The 17,585-nt window shown below is 46.1% G+C and overlaps 1 protein-coding gene across 2 annotated transcripts in view; it reads right to left on the bottom strand.

Annotated features, from left to right (window-relative positions):
- Positions 1–15,770, bottom strand: part of LOC119962639 (endothelial lipase-like) — a 42,787-nt gene extending 27,017 nt beyond the window's left edge. The window contains exons 1-3 of one of the 2 annotated variants that reach the window (XR_005459921.1): positions 15,464–15,770; positions 2,983–3,179; positions 1,348–1,527 (exon numbers count right to left, since the gene is read on the bottom strand). Coding sequence is in view for 1 of the 2 variants with exons in the window: in XM_038790505.1 (XP_038646433.1) it covers positions 1,348–1,527; positions 2,983–3,179; positions 15,464–15,560 (474 nt within the window). In the remaining variant the exon portion in view is untranslated. The remainder of the gene's footprint in view (positions 1–1,347; positions 1,528–2,982; positions 3,180–15,463) is intronic. The other variant, XM_038790505.1, reaches the window with a different exon arrangement.
- Positions 15,771–17,585: the final 1,815 nt, after the last annotated feature.

The raw sequence follows: 17,585 nt of genomic DNA, 5'->3' as shown, positions 1-17,585 counted from the left end.
CCCTTAATTGGAAAAAAGGGTCCTCTAAATTTATATTTTAAAAACTTTGTCCATCCCAATCAGGCTTTGTATTAGCCTTCTCTGCTTTTATAAAACAGCTGTATATTTTCTCGGGCCTCCTAATCTCAGCACAGTCACATAGAACAGAAAATCTCAGGTTCAATTTCTGGTCAACCTCAGTAAACTAGATTAGAGAGGTCAGAAATACAAAAAAGAAAGTCAACCATGGTTTCAGATCCCGGTTGATCTGCAATGATCTGCACACCAGGTTATAAAGAAAATCTCGCTCATCTGTGATGGCTCATCCATAGGCCATTAGCCTGCCACTTCTCAATTTCTCACACTTAAACATTTCCCACACTGCCAGGGCCTAGGAAAACAAATTAGCACTTTTCCTGTATCCCAGGTAACTCCGTCAAGATCTGCACTGCCTTTTCAGGTTTGATTTGAACACATTTTTGCTGGACGTTAGCCGTCCCAATATGCCTTACAGCAGTGTGCATCTAGTTGACATCAGCACATTGGAAACTGTGGGCGCGATTCTCCGCTCCCCAGGCCGGGTGGGAGAATCGCGGGAGGGCCGCTTTGGCACCCCCCCCCCCCCCCCCACCACCCCAAAATGGCGTGTCGCGTTTTGAGACACGCCATTCGGAGAATCGCCGGTCGCCGTTTTTCACCGGCCCGGATGGGCCGAGTGGCCTGCCGCTCCCGACCTGTTCACGCTGGCGGCAACCACACCTGGTCGCTGCCGGTGTGAACATAGCGCAAAAGGTAAGTTTGGGGCCTGTGGGGGGTGGAGAGGGGATTGAGCACCACGGCCGTGCTCGGGAGGGGACTGGCCCGCGATCGGTGCCCACCGATTGTCGGGCCGGCGTCTCCAAGAGATGCACTCTTTGCCCTCCGTCGCCCCGCAAGATCAAGCCGCCACGTCTTGCGGGGCAACGGAGGGGAAGACGGCAACCGCGCATGCGCGGGTTGGAGCCGGCCATTCTGCACATGCGCGGCTGACATCATTAGGCGCCGCCGGCCGCGTCATTCTCGGCACGCCACCGTGACACCAGCGTCAAGGCCCGGCGGCCGAGTTTGACGAAACGTCGCTCCTAGCTCCCTGGGGGGGGGGGGGGGGGGGGGGGGGGGGAGAATAGGGGGCGAGGAGCGGCCTCCGATGCCGTCGTGAAACATTCCGAGTTTCACGACGGCGTCGGCCATTGCAGAGAATTCCGCCCTGTATCAATACTAGCCGTGCAAGCAACAGCAATGATAATCAATTTTAAAAGATAACTTTGATCAAGGATGTACATACATAAAGGTTCTGCTGTATAGTGCATTATATAATTTATAATTTACCTGTAGCCAGTCAACTAACATAGCAACCTCTCTTCCAACCACCTCGGAGTTGTTGGCAGCAATTGTGTAAAGCTGGTGTGCACGCTCTAGCCAGTTAACCACAATGATGTTTGCGTATACTTCTTGTTTTTTAAGGGCTTTAACCATACCACTGATCCAAGATTCCATCAGCCCAGTTGTCTACAAAGAAAGATAATCATGAAAGAAAGTCACTCCTTTAGCTTCTTTGATAGGCGCCACTTTACTGTGAAGTCTCAATAGGTACAAGATGTTATTAGACTCATTGCTTTTTGATTCTTGCGCAAAGTCCTGCCTGGGGTTAATAGGCTTTAGCTCTCCCTCAATCATTGACTACAAACTTCCAAAAGCCTCCAAGAGACAACCTCATTCTGATCTGCTGACCACTATTTCTTGCAATATTAGTTGGTCATTGGTGGCTGGACAGCTTGCAGTTTATAATGAGAGTTTTCTGTAGCAAGTATATCACAACATATAAACTGTAACTAGCAAGCTCAGGAGCCAAGAACTAGTAGCCATGTTGAAGCACATCAGCACTTTGCATTTACATCGTGAAATTTGGATAGTAAAATGTCCCAAGGTGCTTCACAGGAGCACTATCAAACAAATTATGAGAACGAACTACATCAGGATATGTAGGAACAGGTGACAACTATGTGGTCAATGTGGTTTCAGCGAATGTCTTAAGAGAGGAGAGAAAGGTAGTGAGGTGGAGAGGTTTACGGAGGAATTTCCAGAGCTGGGGGCCCCAAGGCAGGGCCACTGATGGTGAAGCGATTAAAATCAGGGTTGCTAAACAAGGAGTGCAGGGATCACAAAGGGTTGTAGGAGGGAGCAAATTGCAGTTAGGTTGGGTGAGGCAAAGGAGTGCTGCACTGTTGAATGTGCCTTCTGGTTAAAGTGGGGCCTACCTGCTGTTGATGTAAAAGACCCCATGGTATCAGTCAAAGAAGAGCAAAGTTTGGGATATTCCGAGCTGGTGCTATATAAAGGAAGGTTCCAGATTTGCCTACACTTTTGCTTGGTGATTTGGGCAGGAATTAGGATCACACAATTCATTACAAAGTCCCTGAGCTATGTTTTGTTTGGGGTGAGGAGAGCTGGCGGCAAATGCCCACTCCCAATTGTGAAACAATACCCTTGTTTTAAACATACATGTCAATGTCGGACTTTTACATCTTTTAATTTGAACAGGGTCAAAGTTTGGAAAACAAAATCAAGCTCATCCGGAACATGTTTTTGAAAACCTATCCTATCCCAACAACTTTAGGAATCATGTTTTTATTTTTGATAAAAGTGTAAATTATTGAGATACTCTATATCAATGCTCTTGTTTTAAAATGGCTGCTCCCCAGACTTAGCAGAAAATGGGTCAATAAAACCAGATTTTGGAATTGACTTATTGTCAGTGAAGAAGAGATGTTGGTACTGTTTATTCAGCCCATCCAAAAAGTAAATGTTTAAGGGTTTTAATCGTGATCACCAAAAGGAATTATTTGGTGGCATTCAATAACAGTACTCTGAATATTTGTGTTATGAGGGAAATTATATCTCTGAGATAGTCAGTACTCCAGTTTTGAGGAAATTAGATTAAGGTTAGCAGACTGTGCAACTCACCGTCCACCCATGGATGATAACAAATGTCTTAGAAGTCATGTTGAAGTTACATTTCACCAGACTCTCACCCACACCTGCAATAATGCCACAGTCTTTTTCCTCTGTATGTTTTGAGCTCTGAAGGTTAAATTTCGTCTGAATATTGCTGTAATCCCAACCTATATTTTCTTTATGCATCACATCCTGAGCCGATTTGTCTGTAAGAAAGCCGCAAAAGGTCAGGTTGAGGAATTGCTGTTAAGTGCAAGGTTGCAGTTATACTGAAAATGAAATAATAATGAAATTATAATCCAACATGCACAACCTTTGATATCTGGTTTTATTCCCCAAGGCTATGTATAGTCTAGAGACACAAAAGGAGACAGGGAAAAAAGACTTTTGACTTCTCAATGAGATTGGATTGTGTTAGGTTGTTATGTGGAGATAAGTAAAATGGCACAGCAGAACAATATTGGACACAGAAGTTGTTAAAATTATGCTGTAGAATATATTATATGAAGCTATTATATCTATTATCAGTTAACATTGCATTCAAGCTTTGTAAGCTGCACTGATTTTTCCCTTTGCAACTAGAAACTAGCCTGCATAAATTTAAATCTGTCTGAGAATTTGAGCTGCAGATCTTCCTCACTCCATGTCAGATGTACATACTTTATTCACTAATTTAAATAAGAGAATCCCTAATTCAAGTTGTACGGTATGTGGCAATGTTCCAAAAATTCAGTTTTCTGACATAAAGTTGCCACCCATGATGAGGAGTATGCGCAATTTTTAATTGGACTGCGATGGGCTTTAGAAATTCTGAATTGTATATTAAACTCATGATAATCAATAAACGACATCAGAGGCAGAAATCTTCTATTTTTAAAGTAGGCAAGGCAGTTTCTATGCAAATGTCAAGATAAATGAAAGAGTAGAGGAAAGCAGAAGTAAAAGTGAAATCCTCTGTAAGTGAACAAATTTATCAACATCAGATAACGGGCAGGTTAACAAAAATAGTATTCTCTGTGTCCCGGGTTCTGATGAACAGTGCACCAGAAACAGCAAATTATTCTTCACAGGAGAATAAGGTTAAAATAGAGCTGAATTTTACACCAGGCCAAAGTGTCCACATCCATACCTCCTTTCCCAGCATAAAGGTCGATGGCAATCCCACCTGCACTTGGCCAGTTTGCCCCACAGATGTTTTAGGGTGATTCTGCTTTTAATTGGCTTGAAACAGGCCTTCTGCCCCACCTCTCTGAGAGCTGTTGGACAATCAAATGGGAATGATGGTTGCTGGGACTGCAGGCAGTTTCCAGGATGGGCAGCGTGAAACCCAGACTTAAAAGTAATTCTGGGGTCTTGCCGGAGCCAAGTTGGCAGGCCCTGGCACGGGATTGGGAGGGCCCAAGGTCAACAGCGGGAGGGGGAATGGGGGATTTAAAATACCTACAATTGGCGCAGGGTGTCTGCCCAGAAGGTGATCCCCACCTCCCAGCCCAACCACAAAGTTCGCCAGGTTTTGCTGAGTGACCTGGACACTCGGCAGTGACAGCTGACTGCAGTTGACGTACCCATGGAGCAGGGTAGCCAGTTCGGTGGTGGGCATTGCGCCACAGCCATGATACCTGATTTTGCCTACCACTACACCCCCACCTCCCAACCCACATCCAGGGGAGCATAAAATCACTTCTGAATATATATTCCTCCATTCACCGCTGGTAGAAAAAAAAGTGATCAAATTTATATTCAGTTCAACAGTAATGAACAGACAAGCACATACCCAACTACTTTCAACATCTTTGATGACCTTATACCAAAGTGTTGGTGCCGAAGTAAGGAATATTTTATTAGTCCCCAATAATAGGCTGTTACCCATCGAAAAAACCTCTAGTGATTGGATGCTAATCATTTATCCTTTAATGTGGATTTCATAACATGTCATGATGTTACATAATGAATCCACACGGAGGCCAATAGGCGGACGGGGTCTCAAATGCAAAATTTGGTCAATCTCAGATAAGCAGCAGTTTGTGGAGTTATAGAAGCAAATAGCACAGAAAAAGATGACTTCACCCCTCGTATCCATGCCAGCTCTTCAGTAAAGCAATCCAATTCACCCCATCCCGCCGTTCTTTTCTCATAGCCCTGTAATTTATTTTCCCTTCAAGTATGTACCCACTACCATCACCACTCCCCACCACCTTCCCAAGGGCAATTAGGGATGGACATTAAATGCTGACCTAGTCAGGGATGCACACATCCCTTGAAAGGATAAAAACAAATCACCATAGTATTCCACCAGCCAGAGCATCCTAGATCGCAACAAAGTGCTGTGTGAACAAACATTGGGATACCAAAATTTCTTCTGGAGGGAGAGAATCCAAATAGAGTGCTCTTCCGTGGCCTCAGGGCATTGGCTGAGGACAGCGTCTCGTGCTTCAGTCAAATAGCACACCAGCTCACACTGAATAGGCTCAGATAGGAGCCCATTCAAAGAACATGGAATATACAGTGCAGAAGGAGGCCATTTGGCCCATCGAGTCTGCACCGACCTACTTTAAGCCCTCACTGCCACCCTATCCCCGTCACCCAATGACCCCTCCTAACCTTTTTGAACACTAAGGGTAATTTTGGAATGTCCAATCCACCTAACCTGCACATCTTTGGATTGTGGGAGGAAACCGGAGCACCCGGAGGAAACCCACGCACACATGGGGAGAACGTGCAGACTCCGCACAGACAGTGACCGAAGCCGGGAATCGAACCTGAGAATCTGGCGCTGTGAAGCCACAGTGCTAACCACTGTGCTACGGTGCTGCCCATTCATTCTGTAACGTGAGAGAGTGAAACTGGGTACGGTTTACTCATAGAGCGACAAAGAGCCAGCATCTTAAGGGCATGTAGTGAATAGTGAACAAGATAGATCAAAAAACTAAACAGTGGAAGAAGAAACAGATGACGAGGGGCAGTTGAATCCAGAATTGGCACCCGATATTAATATCACCGACCACCAACCGCCACTACATTACACAACACATACAGTAAAAAGCTGACTCATTGGAAATATTTCTACTTTGTCGTTCCTGTCAACTTAATCCAGTCTATTTATAATTAGCTAGTCAGACCCAAAGTGAGCTTCTGAACTGAATGCCTTACAAAGGAGTGTTTCACTGAGGGGAGGAGGTTGGGCAGGAAGGAACAAAGAAAGATAAACTAAGGTGCAATCAATTGTCAGCACTTTAGAACTGTAGGTTGGAAGGGGAGGAGGGCAGGTAGCAATTACTACATTTTTGGATTCTTCCTGGCTAAATGTTTTCCATGGTTCAAAATCTCAAACCATTCCTCGAAATGAGCTTTCATTTCCCATCACCTACAGTGCGCATCCAATAGCATGGTAACAGGTCACGCAGACTGAATTGAAATTCTTTGCTAATATTTTTTGGCTACTGCTTAGATCCTGTGCCATTGATTTCAGAAGGTGGTAGTGTAAGCAGTCGCATCTTAATTTAACGGCTTGATCTCTTCCTTTATATACCTAATCGGACTCAATGAGGTAATTTTGGTTTGGTGTAATATTGCAAAACAGCTGATAATGAGCCCAGGATCTGTCCAACATCTCTCCTGATTCAGAATAATATAAAACAGGTGTGAGTTCACTATTCCCCATTTTATACAATCGCCTTTAGCCAGAATTAACCCCAGCGTCTGTATTTCAAAACTATTGTATCAACACTTACAATTTTCTTATCCTCTTCATCCCTTGAGGGGCATAAGGCTGCATTGTATCAATGGACCATTGTTATTGCAAATGAATCTGGCTCTCAACACTAAGTGCCATCATAGAAAGAAGCCAATACCATGATACAATATATACAAAAGAATGTTTTACTTTTGTCATTACGATATCAAGACTGGAATGCACTGCTTGATATGGAACTGAGCAACACAGTTCTAGATTGAAATTCAAATTAATCAATCTCAGTCAGAGAAAGGTTAATGTGCCGTCGTTAGCTGCTCGTTCCTGAAGCTCGAGTGGGGAAAAGTAAACCAAGATTCCAACTCTTCATTGTCATTCAGCAGACTTTGCTGGAAGGTTCACATATCAGGATACTGGGAAAATGAATCGGGCGTGACTGCGTTTTCTCCCAAGGCTGAATGACATTCAGACACTCTCTCAACTCATATAGTGAGAATTTCCACTTTCTTCAATGTTAGAGGTCAGCCGCTCCCAAACGAAACTGGATGTAACAAGAGTCAGTGTCTTGGAGAGAGAAAGATAGATCTACATAAACTACGATTAGCGCTACGCTAATCCAGGAAGCCAGGGACAGCCTTTGCATACAGTGAGCCGGAGCATGGAGTTCATTGTTACTCCTTGGAAATTCGATGCTGCATTGCTGTCATAAGAAGCATCTGTTTTGATTCCCACATGTAGATGTCAAAGCAGGCACTAGCACATGTTTAACTGGCAGCCAATTCAGCTCCAGAATGTATCATTTAAAGCAACATTATCATCTGGTGAATTATCTTGCAACCTCAGCGTATGATTTGATTTATTCCATTTCCAAATTCACAGCCACCCATTGATTCACATTTTACTCATAGCATCATTTCTCATAATTTAATTTCACTAACTACCCAATGCAAACAGAAGCAAACTCCTGCCTTGATGAGAAAGAGCTATTTTGAATTGTGACTTCCTGGGAGTTATCATGATGTCTCACCTCACTGTACAACTTAGCCTTAGAGCAGTGAGATCTCAGGTTTCGGCTCTTCTCAAATAAGGGTATCACGTTTACTCTCCAGACCTCCAGCACCTCCCCTAAATGTCAGGAAGATTGGATGATTATGGCAAGCTCTTCTGTTATCTTGACCCCCACTTCCTTGAGCAACCTGGGATGCAAGCCATCCAGAGCATCTCTACCCTTCTCTTCTAATTTTCACACTATCCATTTCCTCTGTATCTCCACTACCACCGATATTTTGTCAGATTTATCTTCCTTAGTAAACACCGATACAAAGCACTCACAATGTATTCTAGCTTGGCCCTGTGCCTCCAGGCATGTATCACTCTTAATAGGGACCACCCTATCTCTTGCTACCTGCTTACTATTTACTTGTTTGTGAAAGATTTTTGAGTTGCCTTTTATGTTGGCTACATTCCATTCTCATATTCTCTTTGCCAGTTTTATCTTCCTCTTCACCTCCCACCTCAACCCATTGTATTTGACCCAGTTCTCACTTAAAGCATTCTTCTGACATGTTCCATACACTGTTTTTTGTTTCATCTCAATCTATCTTTCTCGTCATTCAAGGAGTCCTGTTTTCTGCCCCCTACTTTTGCCCTTGTTGGAATGTACCTAGCCTCTATCTGAAGCATCTCTTCCTTAACGGTCCCGCATTGCTCTGTTACAGTTTTTACTGTCAGACTTGATTCCATTTTACCCCAGCTATAGATCAAAATGCATGGCTTGAAGAGGTGTGCAACCAGAATTAGAGAGCTAAATGGCCCCAGCTAAATTAGGGAGCAGTGGCCCCAGCTCTGAAGATGAGCTAAGTTTGGACTTTAAACTGTAGAAGTTTCAATTGAGGCGAAAGAAGGTCGTCTTCTTTATTAATGTTGGTTAAAAGTAGAATCTTACAGGCTAAAAATGTTATGGATGCTTAGGTTTCAAACTTTTCAGCTGATCTGGCTAGTTAGAATAGTTTAACATTAAGCTCAGTACCGGGAAAATTGTTAGGGCTGAACCAGTTTTTCTGCTATGTGACAGATTCCTAAGAATCCAATGTGATGGTCGGAGAACATGCACACTTTGGAAATGCACTGCCGCAGATATTGTGTTGGGTTGCTCCAGGTACCTGGGCACATGGCAGATAATTTAACATTATGGCTGAAACAATCAGATTAGGGTCCTTAAACCATTGCTGGGGCTTTTTCTGATAATAATAATCTTTATTAGTGTCACAGGTAGGCTTATATTAACACTGCAATGCACTAACTGTAAAAATCCCCTATTCGCCACATTCTGGCACGTGTTCAGGTACACAGAGGGAGAATTCAGAATGTCCAAGTCACCTAACACCACGTCTTTTGGATATTCATCTGCCCCAGCACCAGACTGGCCACAGGAACAGTGTTCCTTAAAGAGCCACTTACAAATTAGGCTGAGGCCAACTTCTAGATGCTTTTGGATTGTTTTCTGACTGCACAAACATCATTCTGACCGCTGAGAATATTACTCTGTAGGTTTTTACTGCCTTCCAACCAATTTTGCTGCAGTTATGCGTGGGGCTTTGAGCTGGAGTAGGGGGAGCAACAAGAAGAATGGGGACAAGCAGGAATAGCTCAGAGAAAAGGGGGTGATGGACACAGGTTATCATCACTTGGGCAGAAAAACGTGTAGCAGGAGGGGGGAGCTAAAGGAGGCAGTGTGGGAAAACAAAGAGCAGTGTGAAAAGTATGGATCATCATTGTCCCCAGGGTCCGTGAGCTCTCAAACTACAGCAACCCCATCATATATTCTCCAACATAAACTTCAGTGAGTAGCAATGTCTCAGGTGCCTTTGCCTCATACAGCAAGTGGTCAATGAAACATAGAAAATAGAAGCAGGAGGAGGCCATTCAGCCCTTCAAACCCACTCTGCCATTCATTAAGATCATGGCTGATCATCCAACTCAATAGCTTTACCCTGCCTTCCCTCCCATATCCGTTGATCCCCTTCACCCCAAGTGCTCGATCTAACTGCTCCCTTAAAATATGCAATTTTTGGCCTCAACTACTTCCTGTGGTAACGAATTCCACAGGCCGACCACATTCTGGTGAAGAAATTGCTCCTCTTCTCTGTCCTAAATGGTCTACCCCATATCCTCAGACTGTGGCTCCTGGTTCTAGACCAGGGGTGGGCAAACTACGGCCCGTGGGCCGCATGCGGCCCGCCAAAGGTATTTCTGTGGCCCACCAAGTCATTAAAAAAAAAAAAAAATTTTTTTACATTTTTTTTAAGGTTAATGGGGGGGGGGGGGGGGGGGGGGGGGCGCTGTTGGGTTACTTACTGGTATAGGATGGATACGTTGACTTGAGTAGGGTGATCATTTCTCGGCACAACGTCGAGGGCCGAAGGGCCTGTTCTGTGCTGTACTGTTCTATGTTCTATATGAGGCGCCCAGAATCATAACCGGGTGAAGTAATTATTTTACTTAATATGCTATGCGGCCCTTTGTGAATTGTGAATTTCTGAATGTGGCCCTTGCACGGAAAAGTTTGCCCACCCCTGTTCTAGACACACCCACCATCGGGAACATCCTTCTTGCATCTACCCTTAGGTTAGGTGGATTGGCCATGCTAAATTGCCCGTCGTGTCCTAAAAAGTAAGGTTAAGGGGGGGGTTGTTGGGTTACGGGTATAGGGTGGATATGTGGGTTTGAGTAGCGTGATCATTGCTCGGCACAACATCGAGGGCCGAAGGGCCTGTTCTGTGCTGTACTATTCTATGTTCTATGTCCCCTGTCTAGTCCTGTTAGAATTTTATAGGTTTCTATGAGATCCCCCCTCACTCTTCTGAACTCCAGCGAATACAATCCTAATCGACTCAGTCTCTCATACATCAATTCTGCCAATCAATCTGGTAAACCTTCTCTTTACCTCCACCATAGCAAGAATGCCTTCCTCAGATAAGGAGACCAAAACTGCACACTATATTCCAGCTATTTTACCTCCTGTCATAACAATACAAAAATTATGCCAGGGCTCTAACATCCCTGCCTGTGATGTGGGCATGCCAGCGTGGGACTGGGGTGAGCACTGCAAGAAGTCTTACAGTCAACAGATTGGACAGGTTAACCTGTTGGACTTTAACCTGGTGTTGTAAGACTTCTTACTGTGTTCATCCCTGCCTGTGGCTGCCAAGGTCACTGTGCTAACTTGTACTAACTTTTATACCAGGGCTCTTTTTAGGTTGCAGCAGGTTACATCAGTGACTTCTCACATTTTGCAAGCCCAGTAAGAAGTCTTACAACACCAGGTTAAAGTCCAACAGGTTTGTTACAAACACGAACTTTCGGAGCACAGCTCCTTCCTCAGGTGAATGGCGAGGTATGTTCCAGAAACATTTATATAGACAAAGTCAGAGATGCTGGACAATGCTTGGAATGCGAGCATTTGCAGGTAATCAAATCATTACAGATCCAGGGAGAGGGATAATCACAGGTTAAAGAGGTGTGAATTGTCTCAAGCCAGAACAGTTGGTGGGATTTTGCAAGTCCAGGCCAGATGGTGGGGGGTGGATGTAATGCGACATGAATCCAAGATCCCTGTTGAGGTCCACTTTGAGCCGGCAGTTTGCGGTGTAAGACTTCTTACTGTGCTCACCCCAGTCCAACGCCAGCATCTCCACATCATTTTGCAAGCCAGGCAAAGCATGGTGGTTAGCATAAATGCTTCACAGCTCCAGGGTCCCAGGTTCGATTCCCGGCTGGGTCACTGTCTGTGCGGAGTCTGCACGTCCTCCCCGTGTGTGCGTGGGTTTCCTCCGGGTGCTCCGGTTTCCTCCCACAGTCCAAAGATGTGCGGGTTAGGTGGATTGGCTATGCTAAATTGCCCGTAGTGTCTTAAAAAGTAAGGTTAAGTGGGGGTGTTCTTGGGTTACGGGTATAGGGTGGATACGTGGGTTTGAGTAGGGCGATCACTGGTCGGCACAACATAGAGGGCCGAAGGGCCTGATCTGTGCTGTACTGTTCTATGTTCTATGTATCAGGGAGTGACAGAGGCTCTCTACATCAGGAGAAATACCCCCATCCCTGTCCCATGGCAGGTTGAGCCAACGTTCTGTTTTACATGCATTGCAGGTTCATTTTTCCAAGGATCCACATTGCCTTGTGTGATTTCAAACATAAACCTGGCAACATTCTCAGTAGAAAAAGAATCCATTTCCTCAATATCCGTCCTCTTTTCAACCACAGGCAGCACATCATGCATCAGTCTTCTGTGCTGCCTTTGTTCCAAACAGGTCACCAGGTCACCGGCTGGTTACAGCGGAACAAGAGCTGTCACCTCCTGATTTGGTTACTACCTCCTGTTGGGAGCCTGCACAAGGCTACAGAGCAGAGCTGCACTGAGAACCAAGCTACCACCGGAAAGATCATCCAGCAGAGTTGACATGCTGAAGAAATCCTTCTGCTGCCTGGACCATCCAGGAGGAGCATTTCAATATATCCATGAGACTATATCCAGATTTGTCTCCACAACTTTCATAAAATTCATTGAATCTACAGAGCGGAAGGAGGCCATTCGGCCCATTGAGTCTGCACTGGCTCTTGGAAAGAGCACCCTACCCAAAGCCATACCTCCACCCTATCCCCGTAACCCATAACCCCACCTAACCTAAGGGCAATTTATCATGGCCAATCCATCTAGCCTGCACATCTTTGGACTGTGGGAGGAAACCGGAGCACCTGGAGGAAACCCACGCAGTCATGGGGAGAATGTACAGACTCTGCAGAGACCGGGAATCGAACCTGGGACCCTGGAGCTGTGAAGCAACTGTGCTACCACGGTGCTACCATGCCGCTCATCGTGAGGGCCCTGCACCTGTCACCATCTGGGCAGCAAGGAGTGAGCAGGAGGCATAACATGAGTAGGCACTGTAGGAGGATAAGGAGCTGCATGAAGAGTATGGGTTACTGGTCCCCCAACCCCAGAGCTCTCAAACAGCAGCTAATCAGAGTGCCTCGCATGAACCATACCCCCCCCCCCCCCAATACACCAACAGTCCCGCAACCCTTACCATCACCATTCTTATCTCCATCCTTTGCCTTTCTTCTGTCCAGCCCGGTAAGGTTTCCCCTCAATTCACTCCAATAGAAATTTCAACACCAAATACAAAACAAAAAGTTTATTTATCAAACAACTGAACTCTATCAGAAATATCCAGACTGTTCCAGAACAAGGCCTTGGGGAAAGCTTGTTTAATTATCCCAGTATTCCTATGAAGGGTTTCCCCAGTGGCGACAGTTTGGGAGGTGGAGGTTTGCTAAGCTTCCATTAAGGACACTGGGGGTGGCCGTGACCTTAAAGGCCTGGCTGCAGCATCTAAACATGGGTCAGAACACAGAGCACGTCTGACCCAGCTGCCTGTGCGGCACTAACAAGGGTAGAGTGAGTGGTCGGGGTGACAAACGTGGTCACCGCGAGAGGAAACGGCAGCAGCCTCATTCACGAAGCTGTTGCCACCCTCAGTTCCGGAGTGCTGGGGTGATGTGACACACTGAAAGCCCTCGTCAACGCTGCCCCCCAGTGCCAAGGTAACAGCTGCCCGGTCTTCCACGGCAGCAGTTCGTTACCATGGAAGCAGTCACAGCCCGCATTCTAAATATAATGATAAATAATAATCTTTATTGTCACAAGTAGACTTTCTTTAACACTGCAATGAAGTTACTGTGAAAATTCCCTGGTCGCCACATTCCGGCGCCTGTTCGGTTGCACTGAGGGAGAATTCAGGATGTCCAAATTACTGAACAGCAGGTCTTTCGGGACATGTGGGATAAACCGGAGCACCGGGAGGAAACCCACGCAGACACAGGGAGAACGTGCAGACTCCGCACAGCCAGTGACCCAAGCCAGGAATCGAACCTGGGATCCTGTAGCTGTAAAGCAACAGTGCTACCCACTGTGCTACCGTGCTGCCCATAGTTACTATCTAGCTACCATCGGGGGGGGGGGGGACCACCGTTATGCCATGGTGATGAGTACGTGGCCCATTTGGGGTGGTTTCAATGCCCTGCTCCGTTGTGTGCATGCTTACAGACTCACTGTCCAGTTTCCTGATTTAAAGCCATCAGATTATTTTGCTCTTTCAGTTTTGACCGGCGCAGACTCATTGAGCTGACGGACCTCTCTAACTTTTTTACGGTTCCGGATTTCTCTGGCAGCCCGGAGTCACCTGAATCCTATGCAGCAGAGTTGGTGTAGCAATTCCGTTCTGTGCCGAGTCGGTATAGACTCCCCTGTGCACTCTGAAGGAGGCCTCTCCAATATGCTCACCTTTCTGAGCCCCAACTTCGGGGGTGGGGAGGTGAGGGACATGGAGAGGGGGGGGATGTTGGTGGAGGTTCATCACATTGAGAGGAAGAAGGCAAAAATCGCGGGGAAAGAGTGGGATACGGTAGGACAGACAATAAAAAAGGAGACAGCCTGCTTGGGAAAGAGCCGACCACCATTAAATGTGAATCCCTCCCAATGCAAGTCTGCTTTCAATATCAATGGGAACTGCCCTACCTGTCAATTCACCTCCCAACCTGCCACAGTGAAACACGGCAGCAACATCCAGTTTGTAAACAGCGCCCCCCCTCCCCCCCAACCTTCCCCGATCATCATGGGGGTGCTGTTTAAAATTCTCCCCAGTCTTTAATATCAGAGGAAGGGAGATTTATTCTTACACAATTTCAGAGTATCCCAAAGTGCTTGACAGATGATGCAGTGTTTTGTAACATTATAGACTGTTCAAAAACTCTCCTGGTGTAAATTTAGAAAAGGAAACGTGTTTAGCTGCCGATATTTCCGAACAACTGCTCAGCATTTACAGTGGGCAGCATGGTTGCAGACTGCCAGCCTAATCACCTTCTCCCCGACGCGGAAAATCAGCCTTTTCCCCTGCTCTCTGTCACCTTTACCCCTTTTCCCCATGTTCTCACTTTCTTCTCCCCCACCTTTGTAAATCACTGCTGCTCTCCTTGGGGTTGTTTTCTCTTCTAATGTGGATTATTTCCGGATATCTCCTTTTAAAAGCCCAGCTCGGGTTTTGCTCCATTTCATAATAAACAAAATCTTTATTAGTGTCACAAACATTAACACTGCAATGACGTTACTGTGAAATCTGCTGACCACCTTGTCTTTTTTTAAAATAATAGACCTTAATTTTGGTCTATCCTGTCCAAACTTCGACTTAAACCTCCCCACCCCGGCCGATTCAGCCACCCGGCCAGCGGAGAGGAGCAATTCAGGAGATACTGGCGGCTGCAGAACTCTTTCTGGGCAAATGGATTCCTGGCTGAATGGCAGTGCACCGCTGGATCTCTGACCCACTCCAGAGAGGCACAGGGGGCATGTTTGAGGCCGCTGGAAGGTCATTGGTTACCTGTGCAGCGACCCACCAGTCAAGTCCCGAAGCTGTGATCAGAGAACCAATCCAGGAGTGAAGGTGTTCACCTGCTCGATCATCTTTCTGTGATCTTTCGTGGAACTGAGGTTTATTTTGAAAGTAAAATGACAAATCTGGACAAAGGGCCCCGTGGAGGAGTCCCGAGATGGATAAAAAGTTGAATCAAGCGGACCATACATATGAGAACCAGAGCACAGTGGGAGCCTGGGCTGGGCAGAGATGTCAATTTCAGGCGCTTGAAAAGTGGCTCCAGGAAAAGTTTCCCGCGCTGTTACTGTTTAACCACAGGGTTTTAAAAATCTGCAGAGCGCTTCGAAATAACTTTAAAATGCATTCTTACCAGAGGTAACTGCGTCCTTGGAATGTCTTTCTGAGAAGCCGGTAGATAACACAGATAGCAGACTGAGACACAACGTGAAGCGAGTCATCGCCTTCATTCAGACACCTCACTGATGGTCGGGCGCGTTTTAGTTTTGCAAAAGGTGGATTCTAACTGTTATTGTCCTGTTTAATAGAAGAATCAGCCCCGGACCCACTGATCTCCAAAAAGACCCTGGCAGTCAGTTCAAACTTGTGCAGCCACCTTGTGACAATTGTTTTGCCTGCTCGGCTCCCCGCAGCCAGCTTTTTAAGCAGATATTTTCCAGTCATCCGACTAATCGGCAGATGGCTATTTGGCTAATTTATTCCGTTTTTGGTTTTTGCCATTGGTCGAGCCCCGGGGAGGTGGAGACTGCATATTGAATAGGAAATGATACTCAGAGCCGAATTGCTGCCAAATATTCCCAAGTCATCTGTTGGGCGAGAAATGGGGCTGGAAGAAAAAAAAATCCAGGCATATTCATAATCTTATCATCCGCCTGAATCATAACCACGTCAAGTTGCAATGGTTTGCACTGAAAGAGCGGGACTTCTTTGAAAGTTTTCCAGTGACGTTACGGTCTGTGTATTCATACAGGAACAACATATGTTAGTTTATGACCAAATAAAGGCGAATAACGATCTGATGTACCCACCTTTCCCGCCGTATGTTAAGGTCTTTAAAAAAAAAAGAATTGTCCTTTGTGATTAGTGCAACAAAGGGTTAATTTTTATTATTGTCACACGTAGGCATACATTAACACTGCAATGAAGTTACTGTGAAAATATAACGTAGAGATTGTGTGTGTGTGGGTGGGGAGTTGGTTAATGAAGGAAAATCACCGCTTTGTGCAGTCCCTGAGACGCTGGATTGAAGTTATTTCCAGACTGCACACTCTGTTAGCAGCTCCTCAGGAGGCACCTGCCCTGCAGACAGGTGCCGAAACTGGTTTCTGTCCCGTACGGCAGGTAATGTTGGAAAGTGAACTCTCCACAACACGTCAGTCTGGCTTGGGGGAGAAAGCGAGCATGCATCTCTCTGAATGAGCGCCACTTCACCGTTCGCAGAACCGCTCAGATCAGCATGTCTTCCTTGACCTTCAAATGTTACAGTGCGGAGGAATTCTCTGAGTCAGGTGCAAGGTTAACATCAAGACTTCGACTAATGACGCTGCCATTTCTCTTTTTTTAAATTGTGGTAACTGTTCCACACACGGCAGGAATGTCCCACTTCCCTTTCTGGTCTCTGATGGAGTTAACCCAAAAATGAAGCGCTATCAAAGGTCTGAATTTGGTCTCCTTAGCGAGTGAGGAGAAAAAAAAAACAGGTTGGCTTCCCACTTCTGTTTCCCACATCCTTCCTGACTTCATTATCCCCGCTGGAAAATGTACCTATGGAATCAGACCACTGAATCACAGTGCATCAAAGGCCCTTCGGCCCATCGAGTCTGCACTCACGCATGGAAGACACCTGACCTGCCTGCCTCATCCCATTTCCTCGAATTTACAGCGCAGATGGAGGCCATTCGGCCCATCGAGTCTGCACCGGCACTTGGAAAGATCACCCCACTTAAACCCATGCCTCCATCCTATCCCCATAACCTAGAAACCCCACCTAACCTTTTGGACACTGAGGGGCAATTGATCATGATCAATCCATCTAACCTGCACATCTTTGGACTGTGGGTGGAAACCGGAGCACCCGGAGGAATCCCACGCAGACAGGGGGAGAAAGTGCAAATTCCACACACAGTCACCCGAAGCCGGAATTGAACTCGGGACCCTGGCGCTGTGAGGCAGCACTGTTAACCACTGTGCCATTGTGCCACCCCCTTGCCAGCCCTTGGTCCATATCCTTGTGATGAGGGCTGCAGAAGGGTCAGCAGGTCAGAGGCTGGGAATTCTGCACAGAGTAACTCAACTTTCTGCACTAAATTCTATGATAATCTATGACAATCTTTTGACTTCCTCAAGCCGACAAGGCACAAGTCAGGAGTGTGATGGAATACTCTCCACTTGCCTGGATGACTGCAGCTCCAACAACACTCAAGAAGCTCAACACCATCCAGGACAAAGCAGCCCTCTTGATTGGCACCCTGTCC

Source organism: Scyliorhinus canicula, chromosome 3 (assembly GCF_902713615.1).
Source record: "Scyliorhinus canicula chromosome 3, sScyCan1.1, whole genome shotgun sequence".
NCBI classification, from domain to species: domain Eukaryota; kingdom Metazoa; phylum Chordata; class Chondrichthyes; order Carcharhiniformes; family Scyliorhinidae; genus Scyliorhinus; species Scyliorhinus canicula.
The sequence above is the reverse complement of the archived record's forward strand: the minus strand, read 5'-3'. Positions and strand labels throughout refer to the sequence as shown.